General features: G+C 43.6%; 1 protein-coding gene across 1 annotated transcript; it reads right to left on the minus strand.

Annotated features, from left to right (window-relative positions):
• Positions 1 to 275: 275 nt before the first annotated feature.
• MARVELD1 (MARVEL domain containing 1) lies at positions 276 to 12,990 on the minus strand. Its single transcript, XM_029610143.1, is given in 4 exon segments — positions 276 to 2,225; positions 4,002 to 4,041; positions 11,986 to 12,418; positions 12,421 to 12,990. Coding segments are annotated over 2 exon segments (756 nt in total). The 5' UTR covers positions 12,983 to 12,990; the 3' UTR covers positions 276 to 2,225; positions 4,002 to 4,041; positions 11,986 to 12,224.
• Between the last annotated feature and the right edge of the window lie 5,517 nt (positions 12,991 to 18,507).

Here is an 18,507-nt window from a genome sequence, read left to right on the forward strand (position 1 = left end):
GACCAGATTTAGGCATGTTGCTACACCATGTAAGTGGGATTTTGAAACTTTCTACAGTATATGCCATTGAATTGTCAAAATGTTTTACCTGTGTTAGGTGTATTTTTTTTGAAAATTGCTAAGATGTATGTTGCATTTACATTTGTAACTCCTTTTGAAAATTCATCCATCATACAACATAAAAGCAATATACAATTAATGAAAAACATGCACGTCTGTTAGGTCCATGAACAATATATGCAACAGCTTTCATGTCTTTATGAACCACATGCAGGTGTCAGCCAATATTTATTTTATTTTAAAATTTGTTGATCTGGAATGTCAGATTAAGACAAAAGCCTTTTGGTTATATATTAAAGAGTAAAATAGTAGAACACTTACATCCTAGCTGCATGAATCTCAAGAGGTGGCCAATACGCCCAGTACAAGATTGCCAGGGTCTCCTTGAAACAAAAAAGTGCTTAGGAACCACAGACATAAAATGTCTATTATTCCTATGATCTTTGGTATTGCTATGCACCAGACCTGAATAAAGTAACCACGCTATCAAGCAACACAGGGCATCTGTTATAACATATTACAATATCAAATGTCCATGTATTGTTCAATATAATGGACAATTCACTACATTTTTTCCCATTCTGCGTTTTATAGGAAAAGATGTTGATGAATTGGCTCACAGTGGCTAGCCTGATGGGCCACTAGTAGAGGCCTGTGCTGCAATGCAGGAAACCTGGATTTGATTCTGGATTTCTGTTCATGGCTCTAGGGATGCTGCAGAGATAACATTCACAGCCACTGGGGGAACATGGAATGTCAGTGATCAGATAACAACAAAACCTTTAGTGTGATCTAAGGTGCATATGTACTGCTTTCTGAAGAGAGGGGCAATCTGTGGCCCTTTACTGAGGACATCACTGTGATGACTGCATTATAGACAGAAAAGGGTGACAATTTAATCAGGAATAGCTCATGGTTCCTCAGGTAGAGCTCCTGCCCTTCCCCTATCATTAAAGGCAGCAAGTGAGTTCAGGGCAGGATCTGATTGAGCTGGAAAGTCGGGTATAGTAGAAGGCAAGCCATGCCAAAATATAACAAACTAAAATAAAAAGAAGTAACACAGAAAACTGTAAACTATATCTCTGCAAGGTAAGAGAGTGCTCACAGTCACAGTTCAGGTTCCACGAAGGGATTCTTCCTATCTTCAAAAGACCATCTGATGTGAGAGGGAGACATTATGCTGGGTACGATGGATTACTGGGTTGACCCAGCATGACCAGTGCCTAGGCACAGGAGAAGTGAGGAGTAGTGGGTGGGAAATGTGCCCCTCTGAAGTTATGGCAATAGGGTGAGTTTGGGGGACCTTCCTTCCAAAGATGCTCCATGATCAACCTTTGCTTTCCACTGGGAAATCTTGCTTACCTCAGAATCACACCTTTAAGGAGGCATGCCAACCCTAGGCAGCTGCCTACTCTACCTAATGGGAAATCTGACCTTGAGCGTGATAGTTCTTATCTTAATTATTTAAATATTTATTTACAAAAATTATATTCCATTTTAAAAAAAAAAGACATTATACACCAGCTCTTTCTGTATATTAATCCAGTCTCTCACCTCTCAACTGCTCTGTTAACTTCCTTCAGTCCTACCCCACAGAGAATGAGTTCTCACACAGTATGAAAGACACTCTGCCACTTTCAGTGGCCCAGCCTTTATCCAGTTTCACCAGCGGGGTCTTAATCGGAATTTATTTGGAGACAGACCATTCGCTTCACCTTTTCCATATTATTTTCTTTAGAAAAGATACGTATCCAATTTTTCTTATCCACCCCATTGACATAATGTCTTTCCTAAATAGGTTTAAAGAACCGTTACTTCTTGCTAAGTTATAGTACTATCAGATGATCGGTTTTTGCAGAGCACAGAAACAGGTTGCTTGAAATGATACTGTAGCTTTCACCGGGCACAGGAGGGCATTGACAGGGTACAGAATTAATCTCAGGGCAATGTCCAGTAATTCAGCCAGGAAGTGCAGCTCATGGAGTATGTCTGAGCACTGAATCCACAGCATGCTCAACCTCCTTGGCCCTGCTTCCTCAGCTGCCGCCTTATGATAGTCCAGTCCGCTGTATTCTGCTCCAGAGTCCATGGAATCGAGGCGCAATGATCTAGGAAGCAGCCTGAGGTGTGTGAAGCAAGCGGTGGCTCCACATCCACATTCCACACTGGAAGAAACAACCAGTTTAGTCCAAAGTTTAGAAATAGAGGCTGTGATATTAAGCACATGGAAACTCATAGAAGAAAGCAGGTAACTGAACAAGAGATGTTACCAATGATCAAATCAGTAAGAAGAGAGACAATAAGAACTGTATTAATGTTGTATCTAATTGTAATGCTTCTTATTATAATATTAAGAATATTAGCACAATTTAGATCAAGCAAAGAATTCAGAGTCAAACTTGAATGGACAGGATTTCAGCCTGGTTGAAACTTACCAGAAATTTCGGATTTTCTCCCAGATACGCCACAGAAAGCCATTGGATTTGTTTGGGTGTCTCAAGGGAAAATCCGAACTAGATCCACGGAAATGTGTAACAATAATTTATCATAAACCAAAATGCTTGATCATCAAGCAATTCCCTGAACTTTTTTCTGAAACTGGAGATAATTATTCTCAGTTTGGATTTCCGAGGAGAGTTTGCTCCAAAGAACTGATACCGCACAGCTAAAAGCTGATTGTTGTGTGATCTTTAAAGAAGACTATCAATCTCTGATCACAGCAAAACTTGGCAAATCATCTACACAGGTGCAAATATTTTATGAGACTCCACGGAGTTTCTCAGAACTATATATGGATGGATTTAAGGTAACATTTTAAATGTGGGTCTGTGCTTTCACTTTTAAAATGCTTGCATCTTGGGGGCAGTCACTTTAACACTTTATTATATAAAAATGTTGTCAATTCTGATAATTACATCTGAGGAAGGGAAAGACCGCTAAAAACCATAACATAGAATCACCTGAGGTGCAGGGCCAGGTTAACCATTAGGGAAACCAGGTGGTTGCGTAGAATGGCTGCTCCTGGCCATTCAGCAACTGCAGACACAGCAAAACAACAGTGCTGCTTTGGTATGGCAATTTTGCTATTTACGTTCTGGGGGGGGGGGGGGTGTCTTATTTTCAGGGTCTTGTTACTTCAAAAAATGTCTGGTACAGGAGGGGGTTTTTCTCACTGTTCCTTGAGATAACATCACAATTTCAGAATATTTTTTTTTGTATGGTGAGTAGTAAGGGAAAACATCCTAGTTCAGCCCAACCAGCTATTTCAGAGATTACCTTTAATCAATGCGGTATGGATTTCTTTTAATTTATGTATTTCTTGATTTTATTTGCAGTCTACCCCCAAAGATCGCAGATGATACATTCATCAGACACTGTGACATGATTTCTGAAACACATATATATATATATATAGGAAACAAAGTGTAATATTAAAAAGTTTGATGACCAATTACGGTTTGCAGGATCATTCTGTGAGGAGCAGCAGTGGAGTGATCGTGATTGTTGAGTTTAACTATCAGATTCTTAAGAATGGCTGAATTGTGCAATGCTATGCAAGTCAGCTCTCCCCAATTTGATACTCACTGAAATGTTCCTAGATCTCTGTCAGGAAATTGTTGTGAGAATAGGTCAGTCTGAAGCTCTGAATATGCAGATTTTTTCAATTGCTACTGACTGCTATTTTTTTTATTATTTTATGCTCCTGTTTGTCTCATTAATAAATACAAAGATTTAAAAAAAAAAAAAAAACCTCAGGAAAGGCCTAAGGTCCTGAAAGTTAATTATCGGTGGAGACCTACAATGCTGAAGGTTTGCCTGGGGCTCCTAATACCATTGTATTGGCTCTGTTTGGATGTATGTGTGTGTGTGTGTGTGTGTGTGTGTGGCTGGAGGTATCAGTGTCTGAAGATCAACTTTTATGAAAATAAGAATAAACCAACCTGTTTTGGGACAGCCTGACTGCTGCTGGAACTTTAAAGCCTGGAATTCAATGACAAAAATTAACGTGTGTCAGAACACAGAATGCTTATAAATGGGAACGCTGTTAGAAGAACTCTGAGGTCCATATTCAAAAGCATTTAGCCAGGATAACTCAAAAGTTATCCATCTAAATGAAAATTTGTGCACTTATCCAGCTAAATTCTAGCCGGTTAATAAGTTAACCGGCTAGAAGTTAGACGGCTAGATTTAGAACGTTCCGGGGCTGTAACTAGGAGAAAATGAGTCAGCCAGCTAATTTATCCAGCTAACTCCGATATTCAAAGTTAGCTAGCTACCTTAGGGCTGGATTCATCATTCTTCACAGAATGATGAATCCAGCGAAAAAGGGGGCGGGGGCAGGCCTGCGAAAGGCTGCAGCCGTTTGCACCGCAGTGGTACTATTTTGCCAGCTGAGGTGCGGCCGGCTGCAGCCTTTCACACAAATAGCGCCACCGTAAAAGGTGGTGCTATTCGGCGCATCACTGCCGGTGATAATGCCCCTCATATTATTACTGGCAGTGGTGCCGCAGCTGACTCCTCCCCTCCAGCTTATTTGCATCCTATTGCACGCGAAAAGCCCTAACGCATGCAATAAACGTTCATGAAATAACCCCCTTAGCCAGCTAAGGGCCTTGTTTTCTAAACGGATCACACATGATAAGGGACGTTTCACACGCGGAATGTCCCTTATCGCGTGCGATACCAAAATGGGGGCGGAGTCGGCCCCAGAAGAGGAGGAGTCGGGGCGTCACCGGGGCCGACTTCGCGAAGACGCCGCGGACGACGAAAAGGTAAGGCCCTTTTCGCGTCAGAGTTCACGCCCAATAGCTACACCTCCTATGGTGGCGCTATTGGGTGCGAAACTGGCAGCGATCGCACCGCGACGGTACGATCGCTGCCAGCTGGCGCAGGCCTGCCCCCGTTTCAGCCCCCCGCCTCTCATTCCCTAAAGTATCGCAGGCCTGCGATACTTTAGAAAATGAGGCCCTAAGTCTGGTTAGGCAAAAGAGCTGTCATAAAATTAGCCATGTATCTTTAAGATAGCCAGCTAGATTCAGTAGTGTGACAGCACTATTGAATATACCTCCAAAGTTAGCTGGATAAGTTTATCCAGCTAACTTTGCTATTTGGACAGTGACTGAATAGGGACCTCCTCAATTCCAGGGTCCAATTTCACTGTTCCTGTCTCTTCCAGAATCAGATTCAGAGAAACTGTGGGAAACTGTTTGAACCCTCAACCCCTTGAGACAGAGCAATTTGCCCAAAATATAGTCATGTTGGAGTAGCAGTTCTAAAATCTATTTTCAGAATTAGATTTTTTTTATTTTTTAGAATTTTTAGGGGTTTTTTTGTATGATATTTATGTGCTGGGGGTCTATGATTAAGGAGCTAAAAAGTTGCAACCTGGATTTTAATAGGTGCAATATTCTGAATATAACTTTATGAGCACTCAGTTCATGTATAGACACAGATATGGTTTTGTTACAGTGGATTAGTTCTTTTCTTTTTTTAAATAGGTAGGCATTTATCACACCCATCTTCCACAGTTGTAGATTAGTGGTTTGTGAATTGGGTATATGTTTCCCCCTTTTCTCTTGGATGAAGCAGAGTGGTTGCCATGTTAGTCCACATGGATATGAATTAATAAACAAGTTGCAGTGACACCTTGTTATGGAACTAACGATACATTTCTGACTGGCTTTCGAATGCTATGCTCCCTTTATCTTTTCAAACATGATATAATACTGAGAGGGCTGTACCTACTGTAAAAATCTATTGATATCTTACCTCATACTTTTGAGCATTTTCTGAATCATATTCTTTATCTCCCAACACCTCAGTCCAACTAACTGCCATGGGAGCTGTTGTCCTTTTGAACCTGGCTGTGTTGTGTTGACCACCATAGTTTTAGTAAAGGGGTCAGGGCGACAAGGCTGCCTTCTCGTCTCACTTGCATGTGCTTTACTCAGCAGTTGAACAGTCTGGTCTTTGACCTGGCTACGTCTCACCCACCACACAGTTCACAGACCATCCTCAGGGCTGCGTGTTAACCACTACTAGCTCAGTACATGCTACCTCACAATTCAGGCAATGGCTTGTAATAAATATATTTAGAATCAAAAGTCAACGTACGATTCTGAAAAAAACTTGCTCTGCACAGTGAGATTCCAAGGACTCCATGTGTCAACATTTCTGGATGAAAAATGTAACATGACTTTCAAAGTCTTTTAGCTTTTGGCATCAAAGATTAATGCACCATGGACCAATCATCCTCCTTCCATGAGTACTTTTGTAAAATGTAGCAGAAGGGCGAGGTGGACATGGTGTGCCAGTTCTCCCATGAAGGTCATTCCAAGGACACTGGAAAAAAATAAGCCCCATTTGCCAGCATCTTGCTCTCCTGAGCCAAGTTTCCAAATAACCCCTAGCTTCCAGCAGAGAGAGAAGAAATCCTAAATACATTGCTTTTCCCCCTGTTTTTATATAAAGCTGCTGCCGTCCACCAAGGCTTTCCTCTTTCTCTTCTCCGCTCAGTTAGTAGGATGTCTGAACATTTTTTCAATTTCACATTCCTAGAATACTGAAGCATTGATGCTGAACAAGACACAGAAGATTGTCTGTCTGTCTGTCTGACTGTCTTGTTTGCAGACTCCTTAAAGTATCTGAATAATATAAAAGGGCCATGGCTTGATCTTCATCGCACGTCCCCCGTCCTCTCTGCGTGTGTGTGTGTGGACGTGGATAAAAATGAATGGCATCCCATTAATTGGGTGTTTCACCTTTCTCAGCATTCCCAAGACGACATGATTCATGCCAGAAGCCCACAGCAGAAACTATTAGGCATAATCTATGCCATGGCACCAAAAGCTATGTGAGATGTTCTGGACTCTCTCTGTACATCTGAAGTATATTTTCACATTCCCTCCTTTGTCTCAAGAGGGCTGTGCTGTAAGAAGCGGCAGCCGGGCAGTCACCGAATGAAGTAACAGGTGGCTTCATCTAAAGGAAGAGCCTTTTCTCCCAGCACAGTAAGAGCGAGGGAAGAACAAGGGTGACTCTGTACATCAGCATAGTCCATGACACAGTCAGTTACAAGCTGAAGCCTTCCTCCTTGTCCTATAATGTAATTTGCAGACTGACTATTAGTCATTTCCTATCCACACTGTCAGCCCTCCCCTTCTTCTCCTGCGCCAGATGTCCTCAACCTCCACAGCCATTCTCTTATTTTCATTTTCTTAAGGTGGAACCACTTTTCATTAAACGGCAGATTTCTTGTGAATGAGAAAAGATGTTTAAAAATGATCTGAACGTTCTGGTCCTGGAAGGTCTGCCGTGCCTGTAGATTGGCATGACGTTAACAACTTCCTCATCCAGCATGAGAAGGGCATGAATGAAGCAATCGGCATTCCTGAATGTGACTGGAGGGGGGTCCATGGCTGGTTCTGAATCTGCGGGTTTCTTAGGAATGGCAAATCATGCGTGGAGGGCAGCCAAGAACATCCGGGCTGCTGAATGAGGGAAGCCAACGAGCTGCAGGAGTGTAAGCAGCATCTGTAAAGGTCTGGGGTAAATAAATGATCAGTAAACAACACCCCAGACACAGAACAGTACAAAAGCATGGGTGAGCAGATGAGGAAACTGGGAAGGGCGTGCCGTCTGGCTTGGGGGCTGCTTATTACTTCATAAACATTTTTGGTTCAAGAAATCTAGTGAAATCGGCCACAATCAAATTAAGATCTTTTCAAATCAATTAAAAAAAAACAAGTTAGGAAAGGCAAAATAAATCAGTGGGTGAATCCAATTTGGTGCCATGAGACCGAAGGAGTCTGAAATTTCTGGAGTGGAACGGATTACACTATTCAAAATCTCAGAACGTACCTAAGTAAATATTCATTTATCGAGTTCAACCCTAAGTGGTCTCCTATGAGGAGCAATTATCATGCGTACCTTTAAAATCAGATATTTATTATTTACCAAGGTTAAAAACTGAATTAAAGTGGAAAAAAAAAAGTCATCATGCCAGAAATCGTCATCAGATTCTTCTTGCAGTTACTACAAAGAGCTGGAATTGCTTCAAGAATACTTGATTAATTAGTGAAATAATACAAATAAAAATCCTTAGGGTTTCTCAAGTATTTTGATAATTATCTGATGCCTTGTTTGATAAAAACAACAAAAAACCCAACCAAACAAGCTAAACAGTTCTGAAATGAAAGCAGGAAGGTCCAACTTCCATCGGGCACTTCAGGTGCTGCTGATGTCATACAGGGCAGGGCTGGCAAAGGTACTCATGAGCGTCAGGGTCAGAGGAAGAGGCAATGAAAACACTAACTGAGTGCAGTGACAGACAGAAATCCTAGAAGCGGATGACGGAGTAAAAGAAATAGTTTGCAGTACAACTCTCATGGCATGATCTAAGGAGCCATACAAGTGTGGCTGCCATGAAGAAGGCCTCAGATGGGCCAAGAGGCAGCTACAAGACTTCAAAGGGCCTGAGCCTGGCATTGCTATGGGTGCCAACCAGGACAGCCCTGGGAAAAAATTGCCAACTGTTTACGGTGACCCATCTAGGTTTGGGATCACAAAGGTGGTCTACTGCCTTTAAAGATATAATATAAATGTCTATGGCTGGATGCCAATACAAGATATAATAAGCTGGATTTCTGGGGGGGGGGGGGGGGGGTAAAATAGTGGCCATTGAATCTTGAACTGTCATGATAATTAGGGATGTGCATGAGCAAAACTTTCTTTAGGTCATTTCATTTTTTTTTTCTGTCATGTTTTAAAATTTTGTTTCCATTTGTTTCATTACCTTAAGCATATAACTTTGCTTTTACATGCATAAAGTCATACTTTATGTGTAAATACAGTTTTATAGGTGTAAAGTTATGCACAGGTAGCGAGCAAAACAAATGCACATTCCTAATGAAGACCGTATACATGAATATGTAATTTACATGCCATAGTAACTCAATGGATTAGATTTAATTTTGCTATCACCCTATTTTTTCAGGGGGGGGGGATTGCTGGTTTCTGTTTAGCCTTTATTTCCTTAGTTTTCATTGTAATTTAAGAAAACTCTGTGACCAGTTTGTACCCACTGCCTGTGAGTGATAGGAAATAATCTGATAGCAGGAAATAAGGAGAGAAGCGAGCTGCCAGTGCCTTTGACATGTCAAAGATTTCCCTTCTGTATTTTTTGTTAGTGATAGGAATGAATTACCCTGCTCCCTCACCACCCAATCTCCTAGTTGCTGATGATGTGTGGGGCAAACGTTTGGTCAGGCCATGGGCCCGGTGGCCCACCCTGTCCCACTGCCTGGCTGTGATGAATATTTTTGCATGCACTGAAACAATCCATGTCTAGTTCAAAGAAACAAAACTGCCATCAGTCAGCAGAACCAGGCTGAGCCGCAGAGTGAAGGTAAAGCAGATTTACCCTGTCAGAAACCCAGAATCAACAGAAAACAGAGGATTCAAGAAAAGACACATTCCAGCCTACAGTAACCTATTGCTGTAACCAAAACTATTGAGAGACCTGTCCATAAATGCACCGTCTGTAGCTGGTGCCTAAGAATTAACAGTTGTCCAATCTTTCTAACCAGCACCACACCATCACTTGGAGCCTGGGTGATAAGGTGCTCTAGCTGCATACACCTGCGAAGGTATGCACATTTTTTGTGTGCAGACTCTACTCCCAATGCAGAAAGGAAGAGTTCTGTGTGCAAAACAAATATGCGCACAAGCTTGTATAGAACTGTGTGCACAAATTAGTGCTCCTCCATTTAAACCCCAGCTATTACTCCACAATGCAGAGGCACGTAGGCTTAATGCCAGGTTTCTTATTGCTGAAAAGTAAAGTTGTTCAGACTGTTAGTCTCTGGGACTGAACCCAGACATTCCAAGTACAGGGAGTCCTGTACTTGGAATATATGCACATAAAGCACAATTTGTGCACAAGTCGAGTTTCCTGTGCAGAAAACATGTTTTAAACTCAGAGAAAATGCTTTATGCACACTTGTTTGTGTGCATAAATCATGCTTTATATGCAGAAGACACTGTGCACACAAACTGTTTTCTGTGCATAAATCATATTTTATGCATATTTTGGCTTAGTTTAATTTTTGTAAATTCCCATCAGTTTGGTTCTTTTAGCACATATGTTAAGAAATTGTGCATTGTATTTCTGTGGAATGACCTTCCTGCAACTTTGCGGCAGTTAGCAGATTATAAGTGTTTTAGGAAGGCATTTAGGCGCAATTATTTCGTGAAGTTTTAGTTAGCCAATTTTAAATGCTAGCGATAATTTATTTTTTGAATATTTTATTGTGTATTTAATTGTTTTTTATCTTGTTATCTGTCATGAACAGGTCTGGTAAGATGGCGGGTAATACGTTTTGTAAAGAAATAAAATAGATTTCAGCAGACAATTTTAATGCACGGTTTATGATATCAGCCCCTAGGGGGTCTTTTTTTTCCCTTACTAATTCACCTATCAACTAGTTTAGAGCCAGGATATCAAAGTTTAGTCTTCGATGGTCACACAGGAGCCTGTTTTTCAGGATACCCAAAATAAATTAACCATAAACTAGAATTACTGTGTGCAAATCAATGCCATGAAGAAATATTGGTGGCCCTCGGGGACGCCCCTGGTTTATAGTCTGTTACTGACTTATTCAACCAGCCTGGGAAGTTTACTCTCCCAGCTGTCCCAGCACAGGTGACCCAGAGCGCAGGTTATCCTGACCCACAATTCTGTCATCCCAAGCATGGGCACTGCTCGGACAAGTTCCTGGAGGAAAAGTCCATAAACAATTATTAGCCAAGTAGACCTGTGCCTGGGTGGGAGCTACAAGGAAAGGGTCTACTCGTTTGGAATCTGCCGGGGAGCATTTAACTTTCCAGCATCAGCGTGCGAGCTTCCAGTCTGAACCTGCATGGCAGATAACTAAGCTTCTAAATGTCAGGAAAGCGCTGCTACTGCTGCTACAAAAGACAATCTAAGGACACAGGAGAGAGAGAAAAATGCAAGGACTGAGCCTTGCCCATCATCAAGCACGGTCTTGTCTCTTTTTCCAGCTGAGATGGGATCACATTTAGCTGCTGCCTCCTCCAGTGCCCCTCTCCCCAGAGATTAGATTAGCCAATCCCCCTCTGTCCACGCTCATCTGCATTCATCTTGGTTTGGGCCGGCACTTACAATATTCGACAGCCTTGTACAGATCGCAGTTCTGGTCTTTTGGGGTGAAAGGAGGAGCCTGGGCAACAAAAGTCTGGAATAGCAATCTGCCTTTGACAAATCCAGGCATGCAGGATTTCTTAACTGGAGAGTTTTACTCTAAGAATGCCACATATAATCTGTAATTAGTCTGTTCATTAATGTTACTCTCTCTTTCTTATTTCTTCTTTCACACTGAAACAGGAAACTCTACAGCAGCCTCTAGTTTTTCCCCTACTAGTCAGCGGTATGGCTTCTAATAGATTTTGGCTTTTTTTTTGGGGGGGGGGGGGAGGGGCAGATTTCCTGGCAATGGTCCCTACTTCATACCATATTTCCTCTTGCTACCTTTATTTTATTTCCATTTTTTTTTCGGTCAGTTCTAGGACATCTGCCTGGTTAGTGCAATAATACTTAGGCCTAATAGAAAGAAAGTGAGTTTTTTCAGTGCTTACAGCAGTTACAGAAAAGGAAAAACGGGAAGGAGGACAGACACGGCAAAAGCAGGGCTCAATAAACCAGAGAGAGTATTTGCAACCTGATTGCAACTACCAAAGATCAGCATTAAAAAAAAAAAGAAGCTCGGAGGCCATTCGGAGGGGCTGAAAACACCATTTCCTTTCTCGGCTTGGAAAAGGACAACGTAAAGTCTTTAAAAACGCATGCAAAAATTACCCAGCATGAACAGTAAAAAAAAAAAAAAAAAAAAAGAAAACGTTACAAACCTGACTCTGAGTAGTAGTTTTGAAGAGTTGGGGGTTTTGGGCTTTTGTGTGTGTGTGTGTGTGTGTGTGTGTGTGTTGAAGTTTCCACCTTAAGAAAAATGTGTTTAAAATTGTTTGCAATTTCGCCTTTTCTGTAAGGAAGAAAAGTTTTGAAAAAGTCTTGCTTTTTTTTTTTTTTTGGCTTTATCTTGGGGGGGGGGGGGGAGGGGACGACACAACGTCATTTTTTAAAAAGCTTTTCAGATGATGCTTTCATTCCCTCGGCATTTCTTGAAAGACAAATAGAGAGCGGAGACCAGGTAAAGGAGGGAGCCCAGCACTGCAAAGACAGACGCCAGCAGGTAAACCAGGTAGGGGCACCACAGCTTGTACGACTCTATGTTGCAATAGCTATATTGCTCCGTCTTGGAAATCAAGATGCCGCGGCTACAATGTACAGGCAGGTGGCCAGGATGTCGTGCAGCATGTTGGTGAGGAGCCACCGGTCGCCGCCCAGGACCGGCACCCAGTCCTGTTTGTCCAGGAGCGTCAGGAAGTAGAGAGCCAGGGTCAGGAGCCAGAAGAAGACGGCCACGAAGAGGGCGAAGTGGCTGGAGCCCTCGTACTTGTTGGAGGCGATGGTGATCCAGAGCCCCGTGCCGACGAGCAGCTGCAGCAGCCTCAGCACGCCGGGGAAACTTCTCAAGAAGCCCCGGTTGACGCTCAGGGACCGTCTGGCCACCTGCTGGGTCTGAGGGCGATCCATGGGGCGGCGGGGCAAGAGAGGCAGCCGGCAAGGAAGTGCCCCGGCTCCGGGAGAGTGAGTGGAGGGGTGGGGGTGGCGGGGACTGCCTGCTCCTGCAGGGAGGAGAGGAATCTGCGGGGGCCCCGCCTGCTGCTGCTGCTGCTGCCTGGGCTGGGGGACGCTGGGCGCCGCCCCCGGCCTGTAATTCGATGCCTCGGCGACCCTGACGTCAGCCCCCAATGTAAGAGCTTCCTCTGCTTGCCTGGCCAACATCTGGCGGCTCGCGGATCTCGGGCTTGCAGAGTTTCTCAACTCATCTCTCGCGCTCTCCTCCCTTCCTTCCGTCCGTCCTCGCTCCAGCCGCATTCTATTCAGGGGATGTCCAAATCCGGGGCAGCCCGTTTCACCTCCACCCTGTCCCTCTTCCATTCACTTTTTCACTTCTGGAGCCTGCGGGGAAAATGAACAAGGCTGCAACAGGGCTGATTTCAGCTCGGCGCCAACATTTTTTTTTGTTGTTGTTGTTTTGGTGATTGCTAGAAGTTTGGTTTTAGCCTAGGTACCTGGGGCGGAGTTCTTATTACAGTATGTAAAACTGCCATTCTTGATGTGAATAAAGATGATTTGAAAAGCACTTGAGAATTTACAGGCGCTTTGCAATAAATTTGGTATTTTAATGTTAAATATTGCCCGCAAGCAAATTTTTCCTTGCCCAGCGCGCATCTGTCCCTTTCACTTGCACAGAAATGAGAAACAAGAGAGCAATCTGATAGCTGAACATCCCCCAGGTACTTTTAGAAAGAGCTTCCCTTGCTGTGGGCGAGTGATCAGTCATGATAAGGCCTGTCAGAATGATAACATGAACACTATATTGCTCAATACCTTTCTTGACTAGCTTTTGAAAGCTAATACTGACCTGTAGAAGAGAGTATTACTCTCCAAAGCTAGTGGAGACATGTATTTAAGTTAGTACAATTAAAAGGTATCACCTTCTATATTTTGTGTTAATATTTATTTCTGTGCATTGGAGTGGACTAACAAGGCAGCCAAAAGTCCATATTGCTAAACAGAGATTCTAAAGTTTAAGGCAACATTGCAGGATCACGGTAGGAATACATTTCATCTGAGGGAATCCATCCAGTTCACTTCCTGAGCCCAGCCTTGTCCTGTTTCCTGTGGTGCCAAGAAGATGGCGGAGAAGAGGATGAGAATGCAACCTGCCAGACATATCCACAACAGTAACTGACTGAGGCTAAACCTCATCATTAGGACCCTTTAACTAGTGCAGGCCCGGTGCTGCCTGTGTTGTCACCTTCTGTGAACGATTACTGTGCTCTGCCTGCCGGTGGCAGGGGTGGATGTCACGAAGGGATGGTGCCAGTCAGCCCACACATGCTCATAAGGCTTCGCGGTGGCCGTGCCTCCGGCATGGGATTCCTTATTAAACGGGAAGTTTGTACATAAGGAGGGCAGCAGGATCACTGAGGGGCTCATAAGAGTGCTGGCTTGCAGATTCTGGGCTCCATGACTGGGCCTGGAGCCATCATGTGCAGAAGAACTTGAGGCCTGCACATTCCGTATTGCCAGACCCATTATCTCAAACACCAAGAGACAAACTTTTAAAAACACAAGGTCTGAGATAGGCAATATGATGAGTTACCATTTTTCAGACATAATGAATATTGACATTGTATTTCATAACTAGGAGCTCCATGAAGAATTAATAAAATCCACTTTCCAAAATATGCATGTCCCCAAATAATACCTTTTCCAGGATCTTTTTGGGCCACTTAGCATGTCCTGAAAATGTATTATGAATTTATATATTTGATTTGAATGCTGACCCCCAAGGCATAATATTTTCCCTTATCTACTGCCTCCGGAGGAGGATGGAAATAAATCAGTATTAATTAAGAAATCACTGTTAGATGGAGAGTAGTTCTTAGGGCTTGGTAGAGCCCAAATGCACATCAATGCAGGCGTGATTCTCAGAGCTAGGAGGGATAATTGAAATGGAGATGTTAACTGCAGAATAAAGAGCGATTAGAAGGGAGCTGGTATTTGAAATTCTTGGAGAGCCCTAATGACCAAGGGTCATGATTTCATACAACTGCAGTTTATAAATCTAGTTGAGCAGGTAGGAATGGTAATGCATGAAGTGATTGGAGTGGGAAGGGAAACACAGAGATGATGGCAAGAAAATGACTTAATGGTCCATCCAGTCTGCCCAACCAAGGTTTTTGGTAGCATCTGATGAGCCATATAGATCACCTGTTTCTGCCACACCATACCCACTCACCCCCATACTTAGTTTCCCAATCTGTCAAAGTCAGGAGCCTTACTGGTTGCTGTCTGAATCCAATTCCCCATTTACCTCATGCCGCTGAAGCACAGAACAAAGTGGAGTTGCATCACAAGTATCAGGGTAGTAACAGCTGCATCAACAAGTTACTCCTATACTTATTTGTTTTCCCAGTACATAAAATTCAATGTCCTTGTTGGTTGCTGTCCAGATCTAATTTCCATTTTTCCTCTTTTCCCCCTGCCGTTACGGCCAGAGAGCAATAATGGAGTTGCATCAACAGTATGAAGGCTTATTGGTTAAGGGTAGTAACCGCCCACACCAGCAAATTACCCCCCATGCACTCTTTTCTTCATTTCTATCTTCTAGCCTTTAGGGATCCACAATGTTTATCCCTTGCCCCTTTGAAATATTTTCATTGTATTTTGTCTTCACCACCTCTTCCAGAAGGGCATTCCAAGCATCCACCACCCTCTCAATGAAGAAATATTTCCTGATGTTGGTTCTGAGTCGTCCTCCCTGGAGTTTCATTACTTGACCCCTAATTCTACTGATTTCTTTCCAACAGAAAAGGTTTGTCAATTGTGCATCATTAAAACCTTTCAAGTATCTGAAGAACATAAGAAAATGCCATACTGGGTCAGACCAAGGATCCATCAAGCCCAGCATCCTTCTTCCACCGTGTCCAATCCAGGCCACAAGAACCTGGCAAGTACCCAAAAACTAAGTCTATTCCATGTTACATGCTAATGGCAGAGGACTATTCTCTAAGTGAACTTATAGCAGGTAATGGACTTCTCCTCCAAGAACTTATCCAATCCTTTTTTAAACACAGCTATACTAACTGCACTGACCACATCCTCTGGTAACAAATTCCAGAGTTTAATTGTGCATTGAGTAATAAAGAACTTTCTCCGATTAGTTTTAAATGTGCCCCATGCTAACTTCATGGAGTGCCCCCTAGTCTTTCTACTATCCAAAAGAGTAAATAACCAATTCCCATCTACCCGTTCTAGACCTCTCATGATTTTAAACACCTCTATCATATCCCCCCTCAGTCATCTCTTCTCCAAGCTGAAAGTCCTAACCTCTTTAGTCTTTCCTCATAGGGGAGTTGTTCCATTCCCTTATCGTTTTGGTAGCCCTTCTCTGTACCTTCTCCATCGCAATTATATCTTTTTTGAGATGCGGCGACCAGAATTGTACACAGTATTCAAGGTGCGGGCTCACCTTGGAGCGATACAGAGGCATTATGACATTTTCGTTTTATTCACCATATCCCTTTCTAATAATTCCCAACATTCTGTTTGCTTTTTTGACTGCCGCAGCACACTGAACCGACGATTTCAATGTGTTATCCACTATGACACCTAGATCTCTTTCTTGGGTTGTAGCACCTAATATGGAACCCAACATTGTGAAGGTCTGTATTATATCTGTGCTGCCTCCACCGCTGACCCGAGGCCTGCTGTCTCTGGCTGCCCGAGGCCTCCCCCCTCGCCACGCGTGCGGACCCGACCTGGAGCTGTCCCGACCCCACCGGAAGAGGGAGCCAGCACTGGAAGTGAGAGAGAGAGAAAGAGAGAGATGCCTGAGAGAAACAGAAAGAAAGAAACCTCGCCGAAGAAGAAAACCAGCAAGCGATGCTGCCCCCAGAGCCAGAGAAGAGAACGGGGAAAAGAGTGAAAAGAGAAAAGAAAAACATAAGGACCACGCCGACACCCCCTGGGCCGCCACTCAACACCTCCTGTGCTCCCAGACACCACCAATGAACGCCCGCCCCCCCCCTCCTCTGTCCCCGACCCCCTGGTGGGAGTCGCGTCCTCGCTGACGCCTGGGAGGACGGCCTTGCAGACATTTAAATTGCGACTTGCTTCAGCGGCGTCGCGCGCACGAAGGAGCACGACCTAAGGGGCATGCCCTTTAGTGCGCCCCTTCGTGCGTCCCCTCTTGGTTCCCCTCAACACCATCTCAGATGGCTCCTCCTGCTGCGAGTCTTTAAAATCCAACCCGGACTAGTAAACACCACCCACCACCCTCTTCAACCCACGGCTCCCCAGGAATTCCCAATATCTGAACACTCTCCTGAAAAGGTTTCCTATAATAATACTCCGCCTTTTACTGTCTAGGAATTTGTGTACTATAGTGCATCTCGCTCCATCCCCTCCTACTGCCAATCACCTACCCCCCTACACCTACCCGTCCCTCCTCTATTTTTGGATCCTCTCCATCACCCACTGCGCAACAACTATGCAAACGTTCCTCATACCCTCTATTAAACACTATCCCTTGGCACACCACCTCCCCCTCCCCAGACTCCTTCGAGAACGTCACAGGAACCTTATCCCCATTATGACCACTTCCCTCACACAAATAATTGGCCTCACCACATTCTCAATCCTCCTCCTAAATGCCCAATCCATCTCCAAAAAAACCTCCTTAATCAACGATATTCTTTCTGACGACAAACCGGACATTCTAGCCATTACTGAAACACGGCTAAAGGACACCGACACTGCCCTCATCAATCAATTACCGACCAAAAACTATGATATCTTCTCTATACCTAGGCCAAAAAAAAAAAAAGGAGGCGGTCTCCTCCTAGCAGCTAAAAAGGACACAAAAATCTCACACAAACCCATTCCCCCTCCTCACAAACTGGAAATCAACATATTCACTGCTCCTAACCTGCAAATATGTCTAGCTTATGCCCCCCCCAGGACTTCTTAAAAAGAACCCTTCCCTCCTAATCGAATACATCTCCAAACACATTAACTATCAGGCTCCGGCTATTATCCTAGGAGATTTTAACAATCATGTTGATAGTACCCCTACCTCATCCTCCTGTGATGTCATCCTCACTGTACTTGACGCTCTAGGATTCAAGCAGATTATATCCAACCCCACACACCGAGCAGGTCACTCCCTCAACCTCATTTTCACCAACTCCCAAATTCAATCCAGCATGCCCTTATGCTCCCCTATCCCTTGATCCAATCATTACCGCATTGATGTCACCTGCACCATAAATAACATTACAACACCCACACATTCCAACAAGAAAACCATTCACTACAGGCGCAAATGTAACCAAGAAGACCTAGTTGCAGCCCTCACTACAGAACTCTGCAAGCTAGACTTAACCGACGCTGAAACTGCTCTTAACTCTTGGAGCCACTGTAACGACTCCATAGCTAACAAGCTCTACCCCACTCAAAATCGTGTGATCGACCCAGCGAAAACCAAAAACCAACCATGGTATAACACAGAGCTAAAATCTATGAAACAAAACCTCAGAAGACTAGAAAGAAACTGGTGCAAAAATCCCTCCTCAGCACCACTAACCACCTTCAGATCCTTCCTCCACACATACAGAACAGCTATCGACAAAACTAAAAGAGACTTCTACGCACACACAGGATCCACAACATCCAATTCAATCCTCGAGCCCTCTTTGAACTAGTGAACACCTTAACAAAATCCAACCCAAATCTCA

Source organism: Rhinatrema bivittatum, chromosome 7, assembly GCF_901001135.1.
Source record: "Rhinatrema bivittatum chromosome 7, aRhiBiv1.1, whole genome shotgun sequence".
Classification (NCBI taxonomy): Eukaryota; Metazoa; Chordata; class Amphibia; order Gymnophiona; family Rhinatrematidae; genus Rhinatrema; species Rhinatrema bivittatum.